The following is a 26,384-nucleotide window of genomic DNA, read 5'->3' as shown; positions in this document are numbered from 1 at the left end:
TAAAACACTTTATACATTTAAAACGGTTCAAAGTGTGTTTGCAATATTGCCTATTTATGGGACATAGGCTGACAGTGCTTAATTTAACACAACCTTAAACATGAGAAAAACAAATGTTTGACACTTCAGTCGAGATGAGGTAATAGAAATAAAAGTTTATCCCTGCAAAGCGACAATTCTGACTTTAATGTCCAACATTTCAGCCTGAATCCTCAGATTGGGACATTAACAAGTGAATAACTACAGAAAACATGAGATCGTTTGTTCATATTTTATTCACAGAAATATAAAGTAGTATGTCAAGTACATCACTTTGTACAAAATTGCACAGACTCTTCAAAACTCACTCAGACAACAGAAAAATTCAGCTTTAAGAAGTGTTAAGAAAATAAAAGGGAGACGTGAGCCACTCTGTGATATGTGAGATGGACTGTTGCGACAGACGTGTTACACTGAGGATGTTTCGTCAAGAAGAATCAATCAACTCTACATAAATAAGACTCGATAGGAAAAAATGTAATTTACAACAGCCGAGGAATAAATAGGTTTCAAAAATAGGTTTCAAATTGGCACATGAACTGCTTTGTCTGCTCCACTCAATCAAAGTTTCACCTTGGAAGCTAAATGGCCATGCTTGACGAGACAGACGCCGAGTCTTGATATGTTTGTTCCGACTGAACTAAAGTGTTGCATTTGTTTGAAATACTGGAGCTGCTTGCAGTGATTTGAAGGGAGTCATTTGTTGTCCTGTTGAGAGATGAATGATATATAGCTTTCACTATCTGTGCGGCAAATATTAACTTAGTGCTAACAGCTAGCTAAAATAGCTAAGCACCATGCCTGGAAATGGGGACACTAGCTAGCACGGCCCTGTCCAAAAGTAAGAAACTCTACCTAACAGAACCTCTAAAGTTCAATTACTAACACGTTACTTATTGTTTTGAGTTCAAATTTAAGTGTAAAAACTGCAAATCAACATTTTACAAGGATATATGCCATTCTATTGCCAGCACTTTGACTTTTATACGGAGTAAAAAATGTAAAATGTGTTAATTAGCTATTGCTTTGGAGTCAGCTAATCTAGCTTAGCTAAATGGATAAACCAGCTAGCCTGGAACATCCACAAAAAAGCTCAATCCAGGCCTATTGCCCATATTCTGGCTAGTTTGTTTCATTTGCACAAACATTGTAAATACAACAAGTTATCATTTTACAAGGGGATATACGCAGGACTATTTCTTGGAATAGGTAATAGCTGGGAATCTTCACTGGCCGCCTGGCAAATGGTCGTGACCTCAAAGTCGGGCGACGTGTCCAAAGCAAAATGGGATTTGGTTTTACATGAACCAAACAAATGAGATACAGGTTGTTAAGCCAGCTCGCATTTTTCTATTCAAGCATGGCCATCTAGTACTGTTAATGGGACCAATTGTTCTGTTCCAGTTCAGCCACGAGTTCAGGCTTCACAAACAGTGCACAATACTGCCACCTTCCTAACAAACACTCCTTAAGTCCCCCCCCCTCTGATGGATTTGGTATACTAATATCTTCAAGGCATTATTTCAAAGTGAACTCCTACATTAACAGCATCTCTAATCTACAGTTTATCGATATGATGAGCTTGAAAACAGAACCAGCATCAGACAGAGGGACCCTGAAAACCATGTTTTGGACACACTACTGTAGCACACCAATCATTGAAAAACATTTGGACTCCAAACACACTCATAGAAATAACCCAGTATGCCACATCGCCATATTCGCACAGATTGAACTTGTATTGTTCATTTTCCTCTAAGACGTTTTGAAACTGATTTGTAACTCAAAATTTGACCACCTGCGTGAACGTTGTAGCTACCAACATAACTGTTAGAACGAAACCCTTTCAGTATGCAGAGATATGTGTGATCGGTGCGTTTCAAGAAGAAACCGATGTGTTAAATAATCCCCTGCTCTAAATTCATGGGCCGCTGTGAATACATGTCAACATCCTCCTCTTCATCGCTACAGGCCACAATCCGGTCAAGTCCAAGGGAACTGTCAGGCACTAAGACCCTTTAGGCTGTACACGTTTGAGTAAAACATCCAAGAGCTAACACTAACACACCCATGATTGCTGCACTGATGTTAGTGTAGAGCAGAGACTTTGTAGGCAAACCCCACGGGGACAGTGAGGATATCCGGGACAGACTCAAAGCAGCTTTACAAACATCAATTGGATGCTCTTGGGAGCTCCGAAGGGAGGGACTATCTCTTCAGGGTCATTCCAGTCTCTCAGTCCTTCAGTGGAGTGGTGACACGGGCTCTGCTCCCAGGGAAGTGTGGGCAAGGGTGAACAGGAAGTGGTTAGAAGAGGTGAATCAAAGCGACCCGACCCCACTGGAGGACTTCCTCTTGCTTTCTCCGCCTGTGTTTATCTTCGCTATTGCATTTCCTACATCTAGACCTCCCTGTTCTGCCTAGAGACCTCTATAGATCTGTGTACTCCCATCCCTTGACAAGTAAATTTGAAAGAGCCTGAGGGATTTATCAGCATAGACACGTGGTTTGGCATGATCTCATCCCCTATCTCAGATCAGAGAAACAGGAAATTGCCTTGAAACAAACAAAACAACGGATGATCCTGTGATTTGGATCATTTTCAACATCCCATGTCTCCTCTGACTTTCTGCAAATCGCCAAGTCCAGAAAATACATGACTGAACCCAGCCCTGGGTGGCTTTAGTAGAAAGAATACTGGTTCTCCACAGCTCGGGCCCTGCGGGTCCCATCAGCGTCATGGTAGTCCTCGGATGCCGCAGTAGAGGCCTCCAGCAGACGCTCAGAGCTGTTGCTCCGGCTCTGTAACCCTCCTCCCACTCCTCCTCCAGTACCTGGGTCGCTGCGGGAGAGGGAGGGAAGGGTGGTGGGCGATGATGAGGTGCTCGATGAGAGCGGGGTGTCAGGGGGAGGCCCCGCAGGCGCTGTCATCCCGGGAGGGTGGAGGGCTGGCTGGCCCGACTCTGTCCGGCAACCTGTATCCCTGGGTGGGGTTGGGATTGGAGGCACAGTCGCATCTTTAGTATGCCATGGGGAGAAGAAGAAATAGATAGTTTAAATACACAGACTGAATGATATAGAATTATCTGTTTAGCTGATGATTGTTTGGTTTAGTTTTTTCTTCTGGCAAGCATTGAGCTCCTTCATAGAGCAGCATGTAAACACAGGCAGTGTGGGACTCCTGTATTATCCTTTCTCTTGGTGGGCAATAACACCGACAACAGTGCTGCCAAAGACACGCCTGACCAGTGTATCAATAAAGCCTTTTAAACGCCCTGAATCAAACCCTTACTCTATGTGCGTGGGAGTTACTGCATGTGTCTGTGTAGGTCCAGCATTTGGGAAAAACAGAGGGCCTCTTTGTGGCCACCAGGGTGGGTTGGGGCCAGAGTCTCGGCCTGCATGCAAAACTCCTGCGGTATAATCGCCCCCTCACTCTCCTGTACAGGAGGGCATTCATTTCATGCCAGAGAGCGGAGGGCAGGAGCAGTGTTGGTGTGTTGGTGTGTGTGTGTGTGTGTTTGTGTGTGTGTGTTTCTGTGTGTGTGGGGTTAAGGGGTTCAGTGAGTTGTAGCATTGCTTCCTCCATCTGTACGGAAAAACCTCTCCTATACATCAACATGTCTAACTTTCTGGTAGTTTAATCTCGCTCCATTATTCCTCAATGACCAGAGAAAAGACCACCAAACCCTTCCCAATCTCTGCAAGTAAAAAAGTATGAACTGAGGCGTTTACAAGATATTAACAAATGTTACAACTCAGTGAAAAAATGCACATAAAACTTTTAAAACATCTGTTAAGATATTGGTCAGACCAAACCAAGCAAGGCAGCAAAACTGTACTGAACTGATTGTGGTCCATATCTCAGTCAAATCATTTCCCCAACACTTGTTTGTTGTATTCATATCAAAACTAAAATAATTTTCTTGTAAATAATCTTATACCTTCAAATTTAAATAAGGAATAGTCCGAAGCTTCTCTACTGGTCTTCTAACAGCAGAAAAGACACAAACATAGGTTACTTAAAACATTATCAATCAACATTATCCATTCCAATGTTCCAGTAAGATGTGATAATGTGACAGAAGCAGCCAAATGGAATTCAGCCATCATTCATTTTATCATAGTGTGGTTGACTAACATCCTCCTGACTCTCCAGTCAGTTTTCTTGTTCCTGTTGGAGTCGGGACAACTCACAGGGTTGATTTTCTTATTAATACATTATTAAATGGACTTTGGTGACCTCAGCTAAATTCCTGCAGAGCTCCACCAAACACAACCCAGGTTTCCAGGACCCTTCACTTAGTCCAAATAGTTTGACCTCTCCAGCACTGATTAAGCATCTTTTAAGGATGTGAGACAGTGCTGAGCAGAGTCGATGACTTTAAGCTTATATGTGATGTCTGAGTAGTTTGAAGTTTGTCCGTTGTGTACCTGTGGTGGAGCTTCGCTGCACTTGCACATAGGAGCGTAATGTGATGTCAGCTGAGCCCCCAGACTCGAGGGGGATTGGGTGGGCGTGGAAGTGTCTCAACATGTCCGACACAGTGTGGAACCACAGGTGGTGGACGTGGCACTGCCCGTTCTCATTCACCGACAAGCGCAAATGCTGTGAAAGTGTTGGAAAGAGAGGGAGCAGGGAAAGAAAGAGAGCAGGAAAAACAAAAAGGAAAGAGGATTTCAGTGTGAGACACAATTACGATCTGAAACGGACAGGCAGAGTCAGAGGTCGGGACATTAACCGACAGGCGTCTCGCTGTGGGAGCTGAGAAACTGAAATGCCAAGGCTGACACAGGAGGAAGAGGCGGCAGCTGAAACTTCCTCAACACTACCGGCTGGCAGGATGTGATGTGCAGGGATCACGTTACATAAGAGAACACAAAACATTGACATTACGCCATCGTTTCCAGACCCTGAGCCACTTGGTCAGCGCTGTGAGCTGCAGCGGCCGCATCCCAAATGTCAAGAGAACGAGGCTTAGGGAAATTCACACGGCTGCAGAACCAGACTGCAGCTGGGAGCAAGCGTTTTATATTTTATAAACATATCAAATATTAAATTATTATTCAATTCATCATGTCACCCTAAAATCACATTTAACACGCAGCTTTAATACACTGTACAATATTCATATTTTTTGTAGGATTTTTCATACTTAATTTAACATTTTAAATCAAATCAAAAACATATAAAATATCAAAAATATATTAGTTGCACCACTGATGTACATATATTCAAGAGACTAACATCCCTCTTTCTCTGAGTCAATTACACTTAATGTTGTGACTCTAATCGACTCACCTTGGCTTTGCCCTGGAAGTTGAAGGTGAGGACGTATTCGCCCGGCCGTGTCTCACTCTGACGAATCACAAAGAGCCCGTGGCTCCTGGCCCCGCCTGCAAGCACCAGCTGGGCTGCACGCACCCGAGACAGCGTACCATGGAACCATGGGTAACCTGCCAGGCTGGCATCGCCATCCGAGTCTTTTGCACCTTCACTGCCACCTTAAAAGAGTCACACACATAAATTCACGTTATGTGTTTATTTTCATGTATGTGTGTATTCAGCTGGTTAGAGATTGATAACCTAGAGAGAAAAATCCTATGTCTCTGTTGTTACCTGCAGAGGAATTGGAGGCCTGAGCCTCGGGAGACTGGAGGAAGCGCTCTAAAGGCATGTGAGATGGGTGCTGGGTGAAGGGGGGTTCCCTGCAGCGGACTGAGGGGGCGCTGTAATGCTCAGCTGCTGTAGGGCACGACCTCTCTGGAGCACGATACACCCCTAAAGATGTTTTTTATGTATTAACACGTTTGTTTGGATCAAAATATTTGATTTTGTGCCTGTTAGGGCACAGTGTCTGCTGCTCGGTCTGTGCTCACCCTCAGACAGCAGCTCACAGCTGCAGGAGGCCACCATGGAGCAGTCTTTGGAGGCCTGACCATGAGGACACGACGCCAGCTCGATGTCATCGCCGCTGTCCCTGTACACAAGCAGGAGGCTCAGGTCAACCGCAAAACGTAACACACAACTCAACATACATCCTCGTCCTACAAACAATAATCCGTCTGTTTACATCCTGAGCTGCACCGACTGAAGTCCAGTGACCCAGGAGACGGTTGAGGAATGTCAGCGGTGCGAGTTCGCCCGTGTTTGTGCTCATGCTACCTGTCAGAAACTCCACTAATTTGATGATTAATGACTGTTTGTGTTACCCCTCCCTCCCTCCCTCCATCCCTCCATCCTATTCACCCTACTCCCCCTTCTCTCCATCTTCAGCCAACAGCAAATATTTATCTGGTGGTTTACCCCGGGTCTGTGCAGTCCTGAATATCAGCAACCCAGGAGTTTTTCTGCAGCGAGTCAATGGTTTCCAGGATGTACTCTCCTCCATTTTCCACCTGTGGAAGCAGCCAAACAGTGCGATCACACACTGAGCTCAGTTCAAACGACCGCATCATGGCACAGAACAACACAAATCCAGTGTTAACTCAGCACGTGCATGGGCTACTTCATTTTCCAGCAACTTGTTTTGTTGTTATAAAGCTGTCATCAACATTTCAAGCTCTATTTCTATGTTGTAAAAACGGGTTATTCCCATCACGCTATTCAACCCATGCAGGTGCAGTTGTGCAAAATTAGCTGTTTGTGTTGTTTCTACCTTAAGAACAAAGGTGTTGTCCCTGTCGGGCATCTCCAGCGGCATGGTGGTCCTCACCTCCACGATGGCTGATAGAGGGATGCTCACTTTAGGCTTTGAGGACTAGAACCAAAGCAAACAGACACATAGAAGCTCAGATTAATAGTGTGAGGTTTTGACTTTCATTTTGATTTTTGATTTTCAGGACATCGTCAGGTGAACATTCAAATCTGTCATGTGTTCCCCGCAGGTTCCCCACTGGTCACCTGAAACCAGTGGCCACAGGCATTATGTTTTCAGAGGGTCGGTTTGTCCCATTCTTGTGAACACTAAACAATGCCATTTGTAAAAATGTTCAGTTGGACTCAAAGATGACTTGATGGTATTTTGGTGGTCAAAGCTCAAAGTTCAAGGACTCTGTGACATATTATTTAAAAAAAAAGATTTTGGTCTTGTGTACACAATATCTAAAAAGCCTCGGGGGGATTTCAAACATTCAGTTGGAGTCACAGATGAACTGATTTGATTTTCATGGTCAAAGGTCAAGGCCACGGTAACCTTGCAAAAGAGGTTTTGCCTTCACATTATCTTTAGAATGCCTCAAGAGGATCCTTTCAAATGTGGCACCAATTGTCACATAGAATGATTAGGATAAGAGTTCAAAGGTCAAGGTGACAGTAGCCTCTTGAACATGAAATCTAAAGTGTATCTTTAGGGATCTCCTTAAAATTTTGACAGGTCGTCGCTTGGCCTCAAAGATGAACTGACTAGATTTCAGAGGTCAATGGTCAAAGGTCACAGTGACCTCATATCACTGTAAATTAAATATGTCAGGAACACCTGGAGGGCCTGAAACTTCTACGGCTGGCGGAAGCATACAACCGCAGGCTGGTATTTCTAGTTCTCTATTATTATACTTGTTTTGATCATTCCTACTCTAGAGAGCGTCACAAAAGCTAAATTAAACCCTTAAGGAAGCAACTGCACCTCGGAAACTTTTTATTTTACTACAAAAATAACTCTACATAGTTTTATAAGTTAGTGGTTACAGGTTTAAATACTACCTCTCTTTATTTAGGATGTATTTAGTGTGAAACACACCCAACTTCTCCTAAACCTCAAACTTCTTCACACAATCATAATTAAGGGAAAACGAGCAGTCTGAATTCCTGGCACAGCCGTAGCAGAAATGAACGAAACCCTCCCGCCAATGTTAAAAGACAAGAAGAGAGTTTAGCAAACATGGCATAACCTAAAAGAAACGACTCCACAGCTCTGTTTTCACGCAGCTTCTTATTGAGCGCTTCATTTCTCAGTGATTATTCCTGTTGACTGACTAACAAACATAAAACAGGATGAGATTACAATACGGTGAACACAGTAGACAGCCTGGCCTCAGTTTGCCCTCTGCAGAGAGTTGGATCTCAGATGATAATCTTAACAGACCCAAAGAGTGTGTGTATGTGTGTGTCTGTGTCTGTGTGTGGCTGCACAAATTTATTTCTATGTGTCACAGGAGACGGAGTGAGAAGGAGGCTGACTGATGGTCTGGCAGAGGCTTATCAGCTGATCTGTCTGGAGTAACACGCTTCTCATCTTGATCTGTGCAGCTGGCTGCCGTCCACAAGCCCAATGATTTTCTCAGGATCAGATGTCACAAGCCACTTCCTGTATTGACGCATTGGGCCATTTCCTGTACTTCTCTACTTTTTGAAGCATTAACCCAATGTCAGCATTTAGTTGGTTGGAACCAGTATTAACCAGTGCACGTGACACAGTGTCTACATATATATATTATTACATAGAAACGATTATAATAATTAATTTTGTAGAAAATTCAATCTTTAGACCTTTACTATTAAATGTCAACCTTTCTAAAGGGTTACTTCACTCGAAAACTAAAATGATATGTGCTTACAAATCACTAATGGCATCTATATAACTATCTGCTTGCCTCTGAATACACTGAGCAACATTCATATTCATAAGGTCAGGTTTGTGTCCACTTGATAAATGCATCATGGGACGGTACAAGTGTGAATGTGGATGGACGGTGAAGAGGACATTGGAATCAAACCTGTGGCTGCAGCAGGTCTTTAACGTCATTACATGAAGTTCATTAACTCTCTCTGTCGCCTTTTTATGCCCATCGACTCATGGTGGAAAAGTTTGTCTCATCAGCCGCTAAACGCTCCACCATGTTCACCTGCTCCTTGCTAACTTTGTCCAGCTTCAGTTTGGTTGTGGACCTGTCATATGAGCTTTTAGAGTTTGTTTTGGGCTTTTACATTTTCTTTCGTTGGTGAAAACAACTGCGTACTGCGTCTGGAAACTATGCTGATGAGCGATGTGAGACTGAACCATAACAGTGAAGTTTTGAGGCCTAAAAGCTCCACTGTGAGTTAAAAGATAATGTATGTTTGGGTCAACTATAAGTGACCCAAACATACATTATCATTATTATAATCTACTGTTGATATAGACATAAAGATTAGTACATTAGTGCATTTAATGCAAACTAATTGGAAAACTGAGAGAAAAACAGTCCCCTTATGAAATCCCATTTAAATTCACTAGACCTTTTTTCATTTGCAATCATAAATATCAGTCCACTAAGCAATTTTCCAGGTAATAATTTTCCCTGACGGCAGAACCAATTTTAAAAACATGGTGGAGGGGAGGTGTGGACCAGAAAGAACCCATTAACATTTGGTGTGGATCCAGGAACTTTAATCACCTTCTTTAACATTGCAAGGTTGACATTTTTGGGGATTTTTCAAGGGATAATGCAGAGATCTGGATAATGATCCCGATGTTTCTGATCTCAACACATGTATGTGCAAGATAAAGTGATATTCAAGTGCAGCTCAGGTGTCCTGTTGTCCAACATTCACGGCAATCGATGATAATTTGGGGAAATTGTTAAAAAATAAACCAGCAACAGTAAAACCAGTCATTGGCTTTTTGCATCTTTATTCTACTCTATATATATTTTTTCTTTTTACTTTAAACAGGATTTAGGATCACAGATAGTTCCTCTGATGTATTCCTTCTACGTTATGGTGGCTGGTGTCGTCTCGGGGCCTGCTGCTGTGTCATGATGAAGGCAGCTAGCACACCGCAGTGTGTTGCCTCCACCACCCTGAGCAGCCGGCAGATTGATAACCCTGACAGGGACGGAGCCAGACCCAGGCAGCCAGGAGCGGGCTGGAGGGAGATTTTATGATGGCGTTTATCTCTCCAACACTGTTGACTCTGTACTATTATGATTTGCAAGAGCTGAATAGGACGGCAGTGATTAAAACAACTGGGAGGTAGTCTGCAGGGCCGGCCTGTGGAGATGTGTGCGTTTAATTAATGTGCCGTCAAGGCTGAAGCATCTCCTCATCCCTGCCCAGTCCGTGGCTGCTAATCATTTCCCCACACGTAGAACATAACAGATGAAACTGCTAAAGCACAATCATTACATTTCATTTGAGACATTCCCCTTGTGGCTCTAACTGAGTTTGGCAGAATTTTTGAGTGACTCCAAAAACTATTTCGGTTCCTGTTTTGATTTTGTCGTCTCGGCCAGTTTACCGGAGAAGAAAAAACAATCAATACTTGTTTCTTTTTTTCCGCACGAAAGGGAAACTTTGCGATCCCTTACTCTCAGAGAAATCAATGGGAAATCCTCTCTCTCTGTATCCGCCCTCAATCTCCGGTTTTCTGTACCAGCTCCCTCACCCCTACCTCCCCATGCTCCCACGTCTGCCTCCCACTTGTCCTTATCCCTCTCCCCTCTCCCCCCTTCGTTCCCACATTCCCACCAGCCACGATCAAAGCCCAGTGGCAGATTTACACACACTCAGCTGCACAGGCTCGCAGCCTTCTTAAGGTCAGGGGCAATGATCTGGAAATCCCATACAGAAAAATGTGAGGTGGGCACGCATGCACGTGAGTTTGTGTGAGTGTGTGTGCGGTTCAACTAAAGGTTGTGTCACTCGGGGTCAGAGAGACTGGATTAACGGGCCGATTCATATCTGGGTTCCATGTAGGGAAGCAACTAATGATTATTTCCATTATTGATTCAGGTGCCAATTCTTGTTCCAACTCTAATCTAATCTAGTCCTGCTCCACAGGAAATGTGCTCGTCGTCCTGCTTTTTAAACAGCGGCAGCACAAAATGACCTCCTCACTTAACCAAGAAGAAGAGGAGGTCTCTGTCCAACAACATGGTAACCAGAGGGACTGCGATCATTCAGTGCTTTTCTCATCTTATCGAGCCCTCAGAGAGCTTTACTGTACGAGTCATATTCACCCTTTCAAACAGCACATTTTCTATCACACAGCTGTCAGGGGCAATTTGGGGGTTCAGTGTCAATTTGGCATCTAGCTCGAGCCACTAACCTTCTGGTGAGTGGACGACCGGCTCGGCATCCTGAGCCTCAGCCACCAAAAGATTACAGGACCATGAAAACATGGACATTAAATAAATGATGTATGGACTACTGGTTTTTCTATAAGAATCGTGAACATTTGAGGAAATGTGTTAATTTTCACTAGCTTTTATTTCAGATATGTATTAAAAAAGAAGATAATTAACTGACAGATAATTTGGCCTTAACCACATGTCATTGCCGCAGTGTATTCACTTATTCATTCATTCATTCATTCATTTATCATTCATTGTGTTCCTCAGCCCATCTGCTCCTCCATGTCTGTGTGTGTTGGTGTACCTTGGGTGGTACGTAGAACTCCAGCAGGAACCTCTCCCCTCCTTCCTCCCTCTTCGTCTTCCTCAGCAGTAGGCGACACTTCTGCCATAGTGCGGCGCCCATACAGTTTGTGTCATCAGCCACCATGTACCTCAGCACCCCCTCCCTCTGGATTTCCAGCAGCTCGGCCTTGTGGCCCTGGGAACCCCTGGGTAGCCGCAGCTTCTGGGACCACCTCTCTCCACCTGCAGCCTCCCCACCTCCTCCTCCTCCTCCTCCTCCTCCTCCACCTCCCCCGATAGCTTTCCTGGCTCCAAAGGGAGCGTCGGGTTCCGGGGAGGCCCGTCGGTGCCACATCTCCTTCACCCCGTCCACCACACACAGGCTCATGTTCCTCAGGGAGAAGCCCTTCTTGAAGCGAGCCTTTGGGTGATTGACTGAAACGTCCTCTGAGCTGCGAGACTGTCCCAGAGCAGACACCTTGTGGGCCGGCTGGGAGCCTCGAGCGGCACTGGTGCCACTGCCTCCCCCATCAATCCCTCCCCCTCCGCTATCCATACTGTCCAGGGATTCACTTGACGCCCCAGCGTCCTTACGTCTCTGGTAGAGGTCGTGACCGTAGGATGACGGGCAGCCCTGGATTCCCAGGAAAGGAACAATGCTGTACTTGGGTGCCGTGTTGGAACCGTCCTCCCCTGGCGAGGCAGCCTGGTTCTCCCGGGCCTGGGTCACAGCAGCGGAGAAGCACTCCAGAAAGTGTTGGGCAAAGTGCTGTGAGAAGCTGGCATCTGCGCCGGGTGAGTCGTAGCACGGGTTCTCCGACAGGAAGCGCTGGAACTTGTCAGCGAAGTCTGCAGCAGAGGCTCGAGCATGGAGCTCACAGAACTCTCGCCAGTCAGGCAGTGGGCACGAGGAGGAGAGCTCCGGGCTACCGGGCACCACCGCTCCGTTCATCACTGGGCCATGCCAACCCACCGAGGAGAGGCTGGGGAGGAGGAAGAGGAGAGCAGTGTTAGTACAGAGTGTAACTACCTGCTGTGGATCAGACTCACAACAGCTGCAACTGCATGTCTGATGGTGCAAATAACAAAATATAAAAAACTGAAACAGACTTTGAACCAGCTTGTGTCTGATATTTATATTATGGAGAAGAGCAGCACAGTGGTGCGTATTTGTGGTGCGTGTCTTCTCCAGGTACTCTGGCTTCCTCCCACAGTAATTAGAAACTCTATATTCAAAACTAATAGAAGAGAATAAAAATAACCCCAGGTTTCTCTTCTGCACTGTAGCCAGGCTGACAGAGAGTCACACCTCCACCGAACCCAGTATTCCTCCATCCCTAAATAGCAATATCTTTATGACCTTTTTTAATGATAAAATTCAAACTATTAGAAATAAAATCAACCATCTCCTGCCCTCAATTGGCACTAATACCCTCCCAACAACAGAGATCTCAGAAACGGCTGAGAATCCTACCCATTACTTAGACAGCTTCTCTCTGATCACCCGTGATCAGTTTACCAAATTAATCTCAGGTTCTAAACCAACAACCTGTATCTTAGATCCCATTCCTACCAACTTACTTAAAGACATTCTGCCCCTAATTGATAGTTCGTTACTTAACATTATCAATCTGTCATTATCATCAGGTTATGTACCACAGTCTTTTAAAATAGCTGTCATCAAACCCCTACTCAAAAAACCCACCCTAGACCCAGAGGTTTTAGCCAATTACAGACCAATATCTAACCTCTCCTTCATTTCTAAAATCTTAGAAAAAGTGGTAGCCAATCAGCTGTGTGAGTTTCTCCAGGAAAATAATATATATGAAGACTTTCAATCGGGGTTTAGAGCCAATCACAGTACAGAGACAGCCTTGGCAAAAGTCACTAATGACCTTTTAATAGCCTCAGATCAGGGACTTGTGTCTGTCCTCGTTCTGTTAGATCTCAGTGCAGCATTCGACACAATTGACCATCAAATTTTATTACAAAGACTAAAACAGTTAATTAACATTAATGGAACCGCCCTTAACTGGTTTAAATCGTATTTTTCTGATCGCTCCCAATTTGTGCAAATTAATGATGAGTCATCTGTGCGCACCAAAGTTAATCATGGTGTTCCACAGGGCTCTGTGCTCGGCCCAATTTTATTCTCATTATATATGCTTCCACTAGGAAACATTATCAGGACACACTCGGTAAATTTCCACTGCTATGCGGATGACACCCAGTTATATTTGTCAATAAAACCTGAACAAAGTAATCAATTAACTAAACTTCGAACATGTCTCAAGGACATAAAAACCTGGATGACCCGCAATTTTCTCTTATTAAACTCAGACAAAACAGAGGTTATAATACTTGGCCCCAAACACCTTAGAGATGCATTATCTAATGATATAGCTGCGCTAGACGACATTGCCCTTGCTTCCAATGAAACAGTCAGGAACTTGGGAGTGATCTTCGATCCTGATTTATCCTTTAATAGTCACTTAAAACAAATTTCTAGGACCGCTTTTTTCCACTTGCGTAATATTTCAAAAATTAGACATGTCCTTTCACAAAAAGATGCAGAAAAACTAGTCCACGCCTTTGTTACATCGAGACTGGACTATTGTAATTCATTATTATCAGGCTCCAGCATGAAGTCGTTAAAGACTCTACAGCTTGTCCAAAATGCTGCAGCACGTGTCCTGACGAGAACAAAGAGAAGAGAGCACATTTCTCCAATATTAGCATCACTACACTGGCTTCCAGTTAAATCTAGAATAGAATTTAAAATTCTCCTCCTCACCTTCAAGGCCCTTAATAATATAACGCCTTTATACCTTAAAGAGCTGTTAATACCTTATAAACCCACTAGAGCACTCCGCTCCCAGAATTCAAGCCTACTTGTCGTCCCTAAATTCTCTAAAAGTAGAGTAGGAGCCAGAGCTTTTAGCCATCAAGCCCCTCGGCTGTGGAATAATCTACCACTTTCAGTTCGGGAGGCAGTCACCATCTGTTCGTTTAAAAGTAGGCTCAAAACCTTTCTTTTTGATAAAGCTTATAGTTAGAGCTAATTAGTGCGCCAGAACGTTACTTGTTCTATTTTATGACACATGACACACGGAGCTTCTCTTTCCAGCTTCTCCTTCCTCTTCTCCATCCCTATCCCCCTTCCCCGGAATCCCTTTGCTTTATCACCCGCAGATCCAGGGCCTCTGTGGCCGCACCATGGATTACGGTTTGTGGATCGCGCACCGGGGGTCGCGGTGTTGGATCCAGTGTGGCGGATTCTGAGTCATGTGGGCTGATCGTGGTGCTGGTGGCGGACCCTGTGTCGCGTTGGCATTGGGCACGGGCGGTGGACCAGGACCGCAGTGGTGGCTTGTGATGGGTCCTCCTGGTGGGCGGCGGTGGACGGTGACTGAGGACTGAAGTGGCGTCTGGTCTGGATGGTGGATCGTGGTCTAGATGGTTGCTGAGCATGGACTGTGCTTCATCAATGCTGCTAGAGACTTTGATTATTGCTGATGTTCTCCTGCACGTGGCATCTATTGCACTTCTGTCCGTCCTGGGAGAGGGATCCCTCACATGTGGCTCTCTCTGAGGTTTCTACATATTTTTACCCTGTTAAAAGGGTTTTTTTGTAGTTTTTCCTTACTCTTGCTGAGGGTTAAGGACAGAGGATGTCACACCCTGTTAAAGCCCTATGAGATGAATTGTAATTTGTGAATATGGGCTATACAAATAAAATTTGATTGATTGATTGATAAATTGACCATAGGTGTGAATGTGTGTGTGAACATTTGATTGTCCCTGTATGTCGGCCCTTCGATATGCTGGCTACCATGTCCAGGATGTACCCCGCCTCTTGTTTCATCTCCCTCAGCCTTATAGATATGGATGGATATCATGGAGAGAAAATAATTATTTGTATGCAGATGTTCTGTTACGTGTTTATCAGTAAATTTAGGTATAAATATAAAATAAAATCTGGTAATTTTATGTCACCATTGTTTGGTTTTTCCTTAAAATTCTCCCCAATAGTTTCTCTTCCAACATCATATCCAGATCTAAGTCCCCCCAAAAAATGTCACCAAAAGTCGTAACAGGTTCTTGATTATTTAGATTTTATCTCCAAATCTGTTTATCAGGTAAAAAATCGGATTCATTTCTGACAACCACTGATTATAGATTATATGACTTATCTGTCAGATGAGATTAACAGCATCTTTTAATTCAAACAAATATGTATTACATATCTCCTCTTTGTGTCCCGTAAAGTATTTCTTTAAGACCCCAGTCGCTCTTTGTCCACTCATCTCCCCCTCCACCTCGACATGTGTGTGTGTTTGAATGAGTCACTCCTCAGCTCTGCCTCCCTCGCTGGTGCCAAACCACATCACATCTGATAAAACTCTTTGCACTCTGGTCTGTGGTGGGGCCCTGACACATAGAGCCATACCACTGTAGAGTAAGTATATCAACATCCAAGCACTTTTCCCCACGCTCCTCTCTCTCTCTCTCTCTCTGCTTCAGCACATCACAAGACAGCATCAGTGAAAAGTGACAAACACACGTTGGTTTGATTATTCATATGTCTGTAAATCACGTAGATGAAAAGATGGGACATCTGTGTGGGGGTTTACTCACAACACACGCTCAACATGCACATTTTATACATTCGCAGACAGAGTGTCCTGGAGTTTCTCCTGCAAACAGATCTATTGTCATTTCCCAGAATATCAGTTTGGGTTGTCTCTACCTGAATTAAGCCTCTCTCTCTCCTCATTCCCACCCTCACAGATGTGGAACAAACAATATGCCAGATTACAGAGTGGATTGGATAAAATGAGCAGATGATCAGAGGAAATTCACACAAGAGACAGCTCTTTGAAGGACGACCTCTAAGGTCATCTCTCTCTCACACACACAGACACACACACACACACACACACACACACACAAACACACAGAGAGAACTGCTGATGCTGAGAGCTGGTGACAGAATTTCAGAGGAACACTATAATGGATAGAGATTAATAATAAATCAGCATGTTCTACCTCATGTTATGAGATGGGAGCGATTTCATAACCTGTCATCAGGTGATGGATATGTGCTGCGGTGAAGGCTCTATACAACTTATAAATCATTAACTAAGAATGACTTCAGTAAGTTAATATATGTATGAAACGAAAGGTAAAATCCCTTTCATTCATAAATACATCACTTCATTCCCTAACCAAGATAAACTGCGAATCACCATTTGTTACAATAATGTGTGTGTGTGTGTGCGTGAGTGTGTGTGCGTGTATTTCTCAAACTCCAGACCTCCCGCAAAAATGAGGATGTGTATCTCTCAAGGATACTGAAAGCCTGGCGCCCACACACACACACACATTCACACTCACACACACACACACACACACACACACACACACACACACACACACACACACACACACACACACACACACACACGTCCACTCCTCGAGTCAGCATGAAACTCAAGCCACGAGACACTGGAGGAAGTGGACAGCATGTGGGTATTCTGGGGCTCAGCAGACGGAAGCAGACGACATATTGCGCAGCATGCAGGAAATGATGCCGAAAGTGATTGGCAGAGAGAGAGAGAGAACTAAACGTGTGTGTAGCTGCTGCACTGCATGTCCGACAGGCGTCACACAGCATCACATTCACTGATTGAACATTAAATGTAGGTCAAATGGAAACATGATGATGAGTTCACAACCACAAGGACAGTGATCAAATCTCAATTCATACTATACAGAAAACCTCAAGATGACATTGTAGGTAAGCGATGCTAAGCTACAGTTAGCCTGCCATACCAGCACTAGCAACCAGGGGCAGATCTCAGATACATGCTACATGAGAATGTTATGATGTCCAAGTACTTGTGCACATAATGAACAAACAAGAGCCCTTTGAAGTGATTTTAAACTGTGTTTGTTTTAGAAGTTTAAAAAATATCTAAAAATAACGTTTGATTATGTTATTTTTTGACGTTATTTTGCCAGGGCTAATTAAACTAGCTTAACTTCAACCAGATACAACAACAAGATGGTGTTTCGACATCAATGCATCACATCTAATAATATCAAGTGTAAAATAAGTCTGGAAAAGATAACTTGTTATACTTCATGCATGCTCAGCAGATAGGAATATTTGGTTGTTTATTCATCAGGAAGTTCAATCAATGGTAATCATTGATTGAACTTCCTGATGAATAAACAACCAAATATTCCTTGTCTTTTATCTCTGTTTTTGGTCTCCACCTACTCCCGAGGGAAATGTCTGGCTCTTCTGCGGCTAATCGCTCCCATTTGTATTCTGGCTTTAGCAGCTAAATGTTTCTGTGAGCCGTTTGTGATCAGTGTTTTTTTTATTTGGAGCTCACTGAAAACAGCTGCCTGCTGTGAACCAAAAGCAAAACAATGAACTGAGTTCCAAGATGAAGCTGCAGATTCATGAACTGCAGACCCCTGTCACACATCGTTTCTATGTTTTCATAAAAAAATATTACAGGGGCATCAAGTAAATTTCCCTCTTAATATCGCTGTGCTTCTTACTTTAAGTAGGATTTTCTTCCACTACTAGATGGGGTCGTGTTTTTGCTGTGAGGACCGGCTGCTGAAACAATCAGTGAGTGTGTGGAGGTGGAGGAGACCAGGGGAGCGTAAAGAGAGCGAGAGGATGAATGAGCAGAGACACCATCAACCCCCCCTTCCCCCACCACCACCCTCAGTTCTTTTGCTCCAGGTTGTGGGGACTGCACTGTTAACCTCCATCCCTTAAGGCCCCAATAACGCCTTCCTCCTTCCTGTACCTCTTCCCCGTCTGTTGTAGAAATCTACCACCGCCGTGTCCCCTCTTCCTCCCACTTCTTTGCCCCGGGGAGCGCGGCTGATATCTCTTTCAGATGGTTGGGAGTTGTGTCTGTAACATTAAACTGACTGAGGAGGACAGGAAAGAGACATTACTGCTCAGGGAGAAGCAATCAGCTGCAGCCTGCAAAACACATCGTACATGATCCCCCCGCCTGGTGCAGCGTGTAGGGCCCTCACAGGACTGAAGTGTGCAGAGCCAGGAATCACACACAGTATGCCTGATTGATACTGTGGTGTTGTGGGTAGTCGCTACCGAGGAAAGGACATCCTGGCCAAGATCGCCGGACGTGCAAAGATTTGTGTTTTTAAAGCTGTGTGTACACATACCTCTGTGAGATAAACACTGTACATGTTGTTTAAAAGACTCCTATATCGTCAGACACACACATTGCTCTCTGCCGTCGCAGTTTCATGCCAGAAGCTCGCTCTCTGTGATTGGCTGATGTGGATGATTGGTGATGTTGTGCTCCCACCCCAGGGAGTTTGGGCCCAGCCATGTTTACTAAGATTAGCCTGCTCCACAGCACAGCACACAGCTGGCAGCACACCCGGTACAGTACAGCAGAGAACACACACAAATACACAACTCTACCTGGATCCATGGATTATGTGTCGTTATTAAAGATGTAAATCCTGCATACATGCCCCGCCCCTCCACGAAGTTGAATGGATATCGGTTCAGGAGTTTTTGTAGAATCCTGGTAACTAACAAACAAACGTTATGAAAACGTAACCTCCAATAGTTGTGTTTTACTTTGGGTACAGTAACTGTAAGAGAGTAAATACTGACGCTAGTTGTCCTGGCTATACTGAAACCAAGCAGAGAATCAGGCTAGAAAGAAATCCACATGAACGCCATGTCTGTTTAGTTTAGCTGCTCCACTGCAGGAGGACAGAAACAACAGCCGACAGACACACAGGAGGGGAACTGACTCACCTGGAGAAGTCAGAAGTTATCAGAGTAGACATGCAGGTGTGTCTGTGTGTGTGTGCGTGTGTGTGTGTGTGTGTGTGTGTCTGTGTGTTTGCTCTTGTACAGCTATCTTTGTGAGGACCAGTTTGAGCATACAAACTACAGAGTGAGGACCCTTTGGGAAAGTGAGGACATTTTGGCCGGTCCCCACTTTGTGATCCCCATTTAATGGACTGTTTGGGGGTTAAGACTTGGTTTTAGGGTTAGGGTTAGAATTAGGTTAAGGTTAAGTTAGCTTAAGGGTTAGGCATTTAGTCTGGATGGTTAGGGTTAATGCATTATGCCCATGAGTGTCCTCACTAAGATAGAAGTACAAACATGTTAATGTGTGTGTGTGTGTGTGTGTGCGTGTGTGTGTGTGTGTGTGCAAGACGATGCCAACAAAGAAAAGAATGAAACTATATGTAAACCAAAGTTTAACATCTCAATTAAAAACAGGATGACGGTTGTGGAGGAGAAGCAAAGGAGATGTAGACACAAGATAATGATCCCAGGAGGGAGAGAGTGGCGATAGAGGGGTAGAAGTAGGAGAAAGAGCAGATATAAGGGCTCGGCAGTAACAGACTTCCACCCACGTCTGTCCACAGTTTGTTTCATCCGTCCACTTCAGCAGCCGGTCAGCGACCTTTAACCCACGCTCTGATAACCTCGTCCCCGCCTCATGCGACTGAGCGGCGTCTGGAGAGTTTCGATCAGTCCCGCCGGTCTCAGACGTTATGGAAGTAACACAGTCCAGATCCAGACACTGATACACCCGGCGACACAGAGTTACCTGTGTGTTCAGACGCAGGCGGATGTTAGCCAGAGATAACGGGCCAGACGGTGAGAGGACGTCGAGGATAGACATTCCTCATCCCCGCACTGTAACTGCACACAAACAAACCGAACAGCGCCCGCCAGCCACCGTGATGCTGCACGTAGCAACACCTCATCACACGTATTAAACACATTCATTAGCATGTCCTCTACTAGCAGCTACACTGACTCTCTCTCTTTCTCTCTCCCTGGTGAACAGTGACAATGTGTGAGTGCAGGCATCCATATGGCAGCCAGTGATAAAGGACGGAGCGCGTGGGAGACACACATACCGCCACTGACTTCCATATCCTGCCTCTCACCCACCAGGTCTAACTAATTTCACAGATGACCACAGGCCTCTCTCACAGAGACGAGTGTGAGTGTGTGTGTCTGTACGAGTGTGCGTGTGTGTGTGTGTGTGTGTGTGTGCGTGTGTGTGTGAGCAGAGAGATTGTCGCCCACTGGAATTGATGACGTTTTAATTCAGCATCACAGACTGAAACTGATAACCTGACCACAGTAAAAGCAGCAAGTGCCTCTCAACACAGGGCTGCATCTTAGACAATACAGTTTTTAACAGTTACTACCTTTACTCATTCAGTATGTGTGAGTGTGATTAACATAGATCAGCCAATCTTTTACATTTCAGGTAATAGTGAAATATATATGAAACAGTTTCCAATAAAATACTTTTACTATAAAATGAATTGTCCTGATGAAACTGAGAAACTGATCATATACTCAGATGTACTAAGATGGAAACATGTTGATAAAGAAATATTTTCATAGTAAATATCAATGCTGTATGAATGTGGTGATAGTTCAAATCTTAAGGTCCAGTATGGAAATGACTAATCAGTGGTACTGAGGAAAGTTGTGTTGGTCCACCATCAACAATATCTTACTACAAAACGAGCCTAACATAGTATTACTAAGGCCGGTTGCTATGGTAAAACTGCTGCATTACTACTTAATAAGCATCAGCACATATCATCAAAGAATCAAATATGATCTGCAGGAGTATTAACGCATTGGATTGAATTATATTCCAGGGGGTCTGCTTGGTGTTTGTGTCACTCCATACACAACATACAGTCTATAGCCTCGGTAGTGTGTAAAATGTCTATAGCTATTGCATTAGTCAACAACTTGGATGAAGAATACCGGGAATAAATAGCACAAAATAAACTCCTGCCTTTAATTACATATAGAAAATCTGATCAGTTTTATCAGAACATGTGCAGTGATGTAAGGATCTATAGTGAATGCTGTGTCACTTTGTGGTGGGGGTTCTTGTTATTGTGTCCACTCCCTGCTGTGTCTATCTACACACCGGCTGAAGAGCTTAACTTTTAGAGTAGGATTTAAGATTTAAGAGGGATGCGGCTTAACTATTACAACTAAACAACATCTTGATTAGGAGTATTATAAAACATAAGCTTTAGGAGAGGGAGGATAATAAGCCATTTCCTTTGATTACAGCAAAATAAAATCACAACATAGTGTCAGGGAGCCTCATGGGAGTTTTTATCAGATTATTACAGTGATGAGAGTGTCTATATAAACACATCAGGAGTTACTTTGAAGACAATTCACCTCTCATTTAAGGGGTCTAACTGACTATATGACACATTTTGCAGCGACGTATTGGATTTACACTACACTGTAGGTTGTTGTTGTTATTCTGTCCACCCTCTGTAGCCTCGCTTGTGTCGCATCACTTCACATTAAGAGCTCAGAGGAACTGAGAGAAAGTGAACGTTGAACGAGAGAATATTTTTTTCTTCGTCTAATTTGAATCTAGAGGATGTAGAGCAAATATCACAAAGAAACCCACACTAAACCCGCTGCAGCCTCATAGTATTAAAAGAAAATTAAATAAAGGCCTTTATAACACATTAGGATTCGTACATGGCCAACAACTCTCATCCAAGAGATCTCTACAGCTCTAAATCAGAACATAACACATTTTGCAGCAACATATTGGATTACATTACACTGTAGGGTATTGTTATTATACGCTAGTTTGGCATCACTTGGCACATGAGGTCAGATTGAACTTTGAGTGATTCCCTAGTACGATTTGACTTTAATGGAACGATGCAGAAACATCGCAACAAAACAACAGTCGTGTTAGAAAAGGACAGAGTTTACACTGAACCCAGTGCAGCCTCATGGGAGCATTATCAGAATATCACAGTGATGTTATGTCTTTATGAAACAGTTTTGGATGACACTATACTGTGGAGTTTTCGTGTTATTCTGTCAAACCCTGTGTGCTTCTGGTGGATTTCAGATGACCACATTAGCATTGACATTATGAGCTGAGATCAAGTCTGAGAAACTGAGCTTTGAGAGACAGAATTTTTGCATCTTTGTAAAAATGTGACTTTAGGGAAGCTGCATAAATATCACAAAACAGTCCTATTAGAATAGAATAGAATTGACACTATATCCAGTGCAGCATCATGTGACTATTATCCGAATAAGACTGCATATACTGGTCAAATGGGGCTTATTAAGACTCACATTAACTGAGTGTAGCCTATGAAAAAGACACATGAGAGAAAGTCAATAACAGGCCTAGAACAGGCCTATCGGAAGCCGGTGAGCCTATTTAAAGCCAACAGTGGATCGTTGTGCATGCTGCGTACTGGACTTCATGAATGGGAATCAGCAGCAGCAGCAGCCTCATGCTGAATGGCTGCTGACAGATCCTGGTCCAGGGAGGAGGCGATGAATGGGAGCCTGCGTGCGCGGTCACGAGTGGGCACACTGGTTTTGGGTCAGTTGGAGCAGGGCCTGCACGTCCCATCACATCACATCCGGGCCCTGAGCCACCCTGACACTGACCAGACTTTACTCCCTCAAGGCTATTAAATGGATTATCAGAAAAGCCCCTTTACACCCATCCTCCATAACGAGCCCACCCCCTCATGAAGCCTCATCCACGGCCAAACGCCTAAAAACGCACGACTGCCATCAGCCGCACTTGTTCTCTCGCCCCAGTGAAAGCCGATCTTTACGCAGAGGCTGAGTGAGGGGATGAGGCCCCCCCCCGCCCCCCAGCACCTGGAGGTTTGTTGTTGTTTTCCTCCACAAACCACGATGATGACGCGTCTCTGCTCACATCACCAGCGCGTTTAAAGCATCTGTAGAACGCACCTGATCCGGCGCGTCAGTCCGGTCCAGGGCGCACAGAATCAGAAACAACACGCAGCAGCAGCAGCTCTCACCTCAATGCAGGACTGGCTCCATGACGCTGGGGTGTGTGTGTGCGCGCGCGCGCGTGTGAGGCTCTGCTGAGAGGATGTTCACTCCCCAGGATCACACATCATGCAGCTCCGTCTTCTTCATCTGATGCGTCCTCCTCCTCCTCCTCTCTGGTTTATGGGAGCAGCTCTGCCTCCATGTCTCCGCTCGACGCACTGTGCTGCTGCTCTGTCTCCGGCTCTGTTCACAGACCAGTGACAAGTCACACAGGGGAAACATGACACATCCGGCACCAACCTTCAGAATAAAGCTCCATTGTGGTGTGGGTTTGGGAACCCCATAGTTCAGCAGTGCGAGTGACAAAGGGGCCACAGATGTCTTTTAATGGGTGTTGGTCATTCCAATGCAGTTTCTGGTTACTCTGATAACTTCTTTATAGTTTTAGTACTTAATGGCAATTTACGAATCATTTCATTGAATGGTTCCTGAAAATAACAAATATGAGGTTCAGAGGTTTTGCTGACCCATGTGGATTTTTTTTATATTTATCCGATAATCCATTTGATCTGCTAATTGCAAATTCGTTCAAAATAAATGCATAACTATAGGCAATATTAACTAAAGCCGTGCACAGTGGTGCTGCATCTGAATCATGTATTACACTGTTTAAATTTAACGTTGTTTAATATTATTAGGGCCCGAGCACTGACAGGCACTGACAGACAGTGATGCCCTATTGAAACTGTAAGGTTTATTATTTATTTTTGTCAGGCAAATGAAATGGCTTTTTGTTATTATACATTTTTTTCTTCTTAATTTTTTTTTATTTACATCCTGCGCAGAAGCAGACTGCGCAGGATTTATTTAATTTTATATTATTTGATTTAATTTTATTACATTTCTAAATGAAGTTGACTTTGATCAAAACATCACAATATATCTTTGCTCCCTGCACGGGTCAGATAGGAGGTTTATCCTTAAAGCTCTTTGTCTTCCTATGTTTGGAGGAGAAATGATATCTCAGGTCTAATTGATTGACTATTTCTAATAATAAATTAATATATTAACCACTTTTGTTACTTTTAAGGCTTTTATTTTGAAGGCCGACTCACACGCAGACATGGTGTGTGTCTCAGGCTGAATTGACCCCAGCTTCCCTCACTGGGGGTTAGAGTGTGTGTTTGTGTGTGGGGGTGTGTGTGTGTGTCACAGATCTATTTAACAGCCACCATGACTGCCCTTAAAGGAGCCACGCCCTTTTATTGTTGCCATAACTCCCCACTGACACAATACAAGAGGCCCAGTGTGTGTGTTGATGAATGAATGAAAAAAGAGGATTCAACCCACTTTCGTAGCTTGCACACACACAACCAGATACACAGTGACTTTGGACACACACACACACACACACACACACACACACTCACACACACACACACACACACACACACACACACACACACACACACACACACACACAAACACACACACACACACACACACACACACACACACACACACACACACACACACAGAGAGAGACTACAGATTGAATGGATAAGTGTAAGTGTCCAGTGGAACTGCTCGCTGGGGATTTTGGGATCTGAACAACTGGAACATTCCCTCAAAGCTTGAAGATATATGAGGGTTTCCATTAAAAAAACTAATTTCTGCTTTGACACTGAACTGTGTTGAGTGATGAAGCAGTTAATGACACAAAGAAAACACGATGGATGATGTGCACGTTGAACTCCAGACACGACAGAAACACTTTCGGATGAGGCAACATTTAACAAGGGACCTTAGCCTTTCTTAATAAACACTTTTCTTTAAAAAAAAAATGGAATAGCGCTTTATTCATTAGTTAGAAGCCAATAATAGGAAGACAGTTAGGTTGCCAGTTGGGGAGAAATGAACTGATTGACTGAAACTGACAGAGAACATCTGGTCCAAAATCCATTTAAACTACAAATTAACATTTCTAATTATTATAATAATTAATCAACTGTCACTTTATACTGACTCAACAGCTTAGATGTGTGGAGGAAACAATACAGTTAATAAGAAATGGTTTTATCACAGGTTTAAATTAAGTTTCTGTTGTTTCAGTAAATACTATATTCACAAATATACAATAATGCTCAGTTGGTAAACCATCTAGAAGCACTCAAGCTTTTCCATTTTCAAATAAGTCATTAAGTTTGAAGTAATAGGCGATATAGAAGGATATTAATAGTCAGTAGTTTGCAGCTGTAAAAATTCCAGCCTTGTGTTTACGCAGAATTTTTTATTACTAACCCTCTTATTTTATAATGAGTTACACTTATAGTTTCTGAATTTTACAGTTACTGACATGATGTGGGTGGTATTGGTTACGATGATGATCGTTATTATTAAGTTTATTAATAGTTCCTTTCTAATTCTTTGATTTATTGTCATTGTTTTTTTTGCCTTTTATCTAACTCTATTTTGATCTGTATTTATCTTTTCTGTTTTTTATTATTGTGCAGCACTTTGTTCTTATCTGGTTGTTGAAAATGTGCCTCATGGTTGAACATGGCTTCCCTTGATAGGGATACTGAGTCAAATAGATCAACGCTGCTGTTGCACCACAGAGCTCCGGCTGACACCGCTCCATACGTGTTGTTGCTGTTTGGCCCAATGAGACTTTGCACGTGGCTCACTGATGTTTACCACTCAGTGAGAGACAGAGCATGGCACACCTTCACTATAATCCTCACTGAGAGGATTGACTGTGCGTGACTACATGGTGGGTTTAAGGGCTAATATAATAACCCCTTCAGAATGCAGACAGGTGGTGGTGGTGGTGGTGGAAGAGGACGGGCAGAAGGTCACCATCTGATCTGAGTGTTTCCTCTTTAACCGGCGGCTCCTCACCTGTTCCTGCTCAGAGCTGCCACACACACATCCTGTCTCACACACTCTTCTGTCAGCTGCTGTTCAGCTTCTATGATCCATGTGATTCACACTCAGCAGCAGATAATGTGACCGAAATGTTGCCAGATTTATACGTCAGTTTGAACCCCATCAAGTCTTTCCCTATCCAATCCCAGCAGTTTGTATGAACTGCCCACCAGTGTGTTTACGTATACGTTCACAGAACATAACC

At 43.8% G+C, this 26,384-nt stretch overlaps 1 protein-coding gene across 1 annotated transcript; it reads right to left on the bottom strand.

The window, feature by feature from the left end:
• Positions 1 to 257: 257 nt before the first annotated feature.
• LOC133952306 (SH2B adapter protein 2) lies at positions 258 to 23,479 on the bottom strand. Its single transcript, XM_062386694.1, has 9 exons — positions 23,278 to 23,479; positions 11,396 to 12,359; positions 6,699 to 6,800; positions 6,347 to 6,438; positions 5,920 to 6,020; positions 5,660 to 5,821; positions 5,342 to 5,544; positions 4,474 to 4,648; positions 258 to 3,056 (listed from the first exon to the last, which is right to left on the bottom strand). Exons 2-9 carry the CDS (start codon positions 12,326 to 12,328, stop codon positions 2,722 to 2,724), a joined length of 2,103 nt encoding a protein of 700 aa, XP_062242678.1. The 5' UTR covers positions 12,329 to 12,359; positions 23,278 to 23,479; the 3' UTR covers positions 258 to 2,721.
• Positions 23,480 to 26,384: the final 2,905 nt, after the last annotated feature.

The sequence above is a fragment of the Platichthys flesus genome, chromosome 4, assembly GCF_949316205.1.
Source record: "Platichthys flesus chromosome 4, fPlaFle2.1, whole genome shotgun sequence".
Lineage (NCBI taxonomy): Eukaryota > Metazoa > Chordata > Actinopteri > Pleuronectiformes > Pleuronectidae > Platichthys > Platichthys flesus.
The sequence above is the reverse complement of the archived record's forward strand: the minus strand, read 5'-3'. Positions and strand labels throughout refer to the sequence as shown.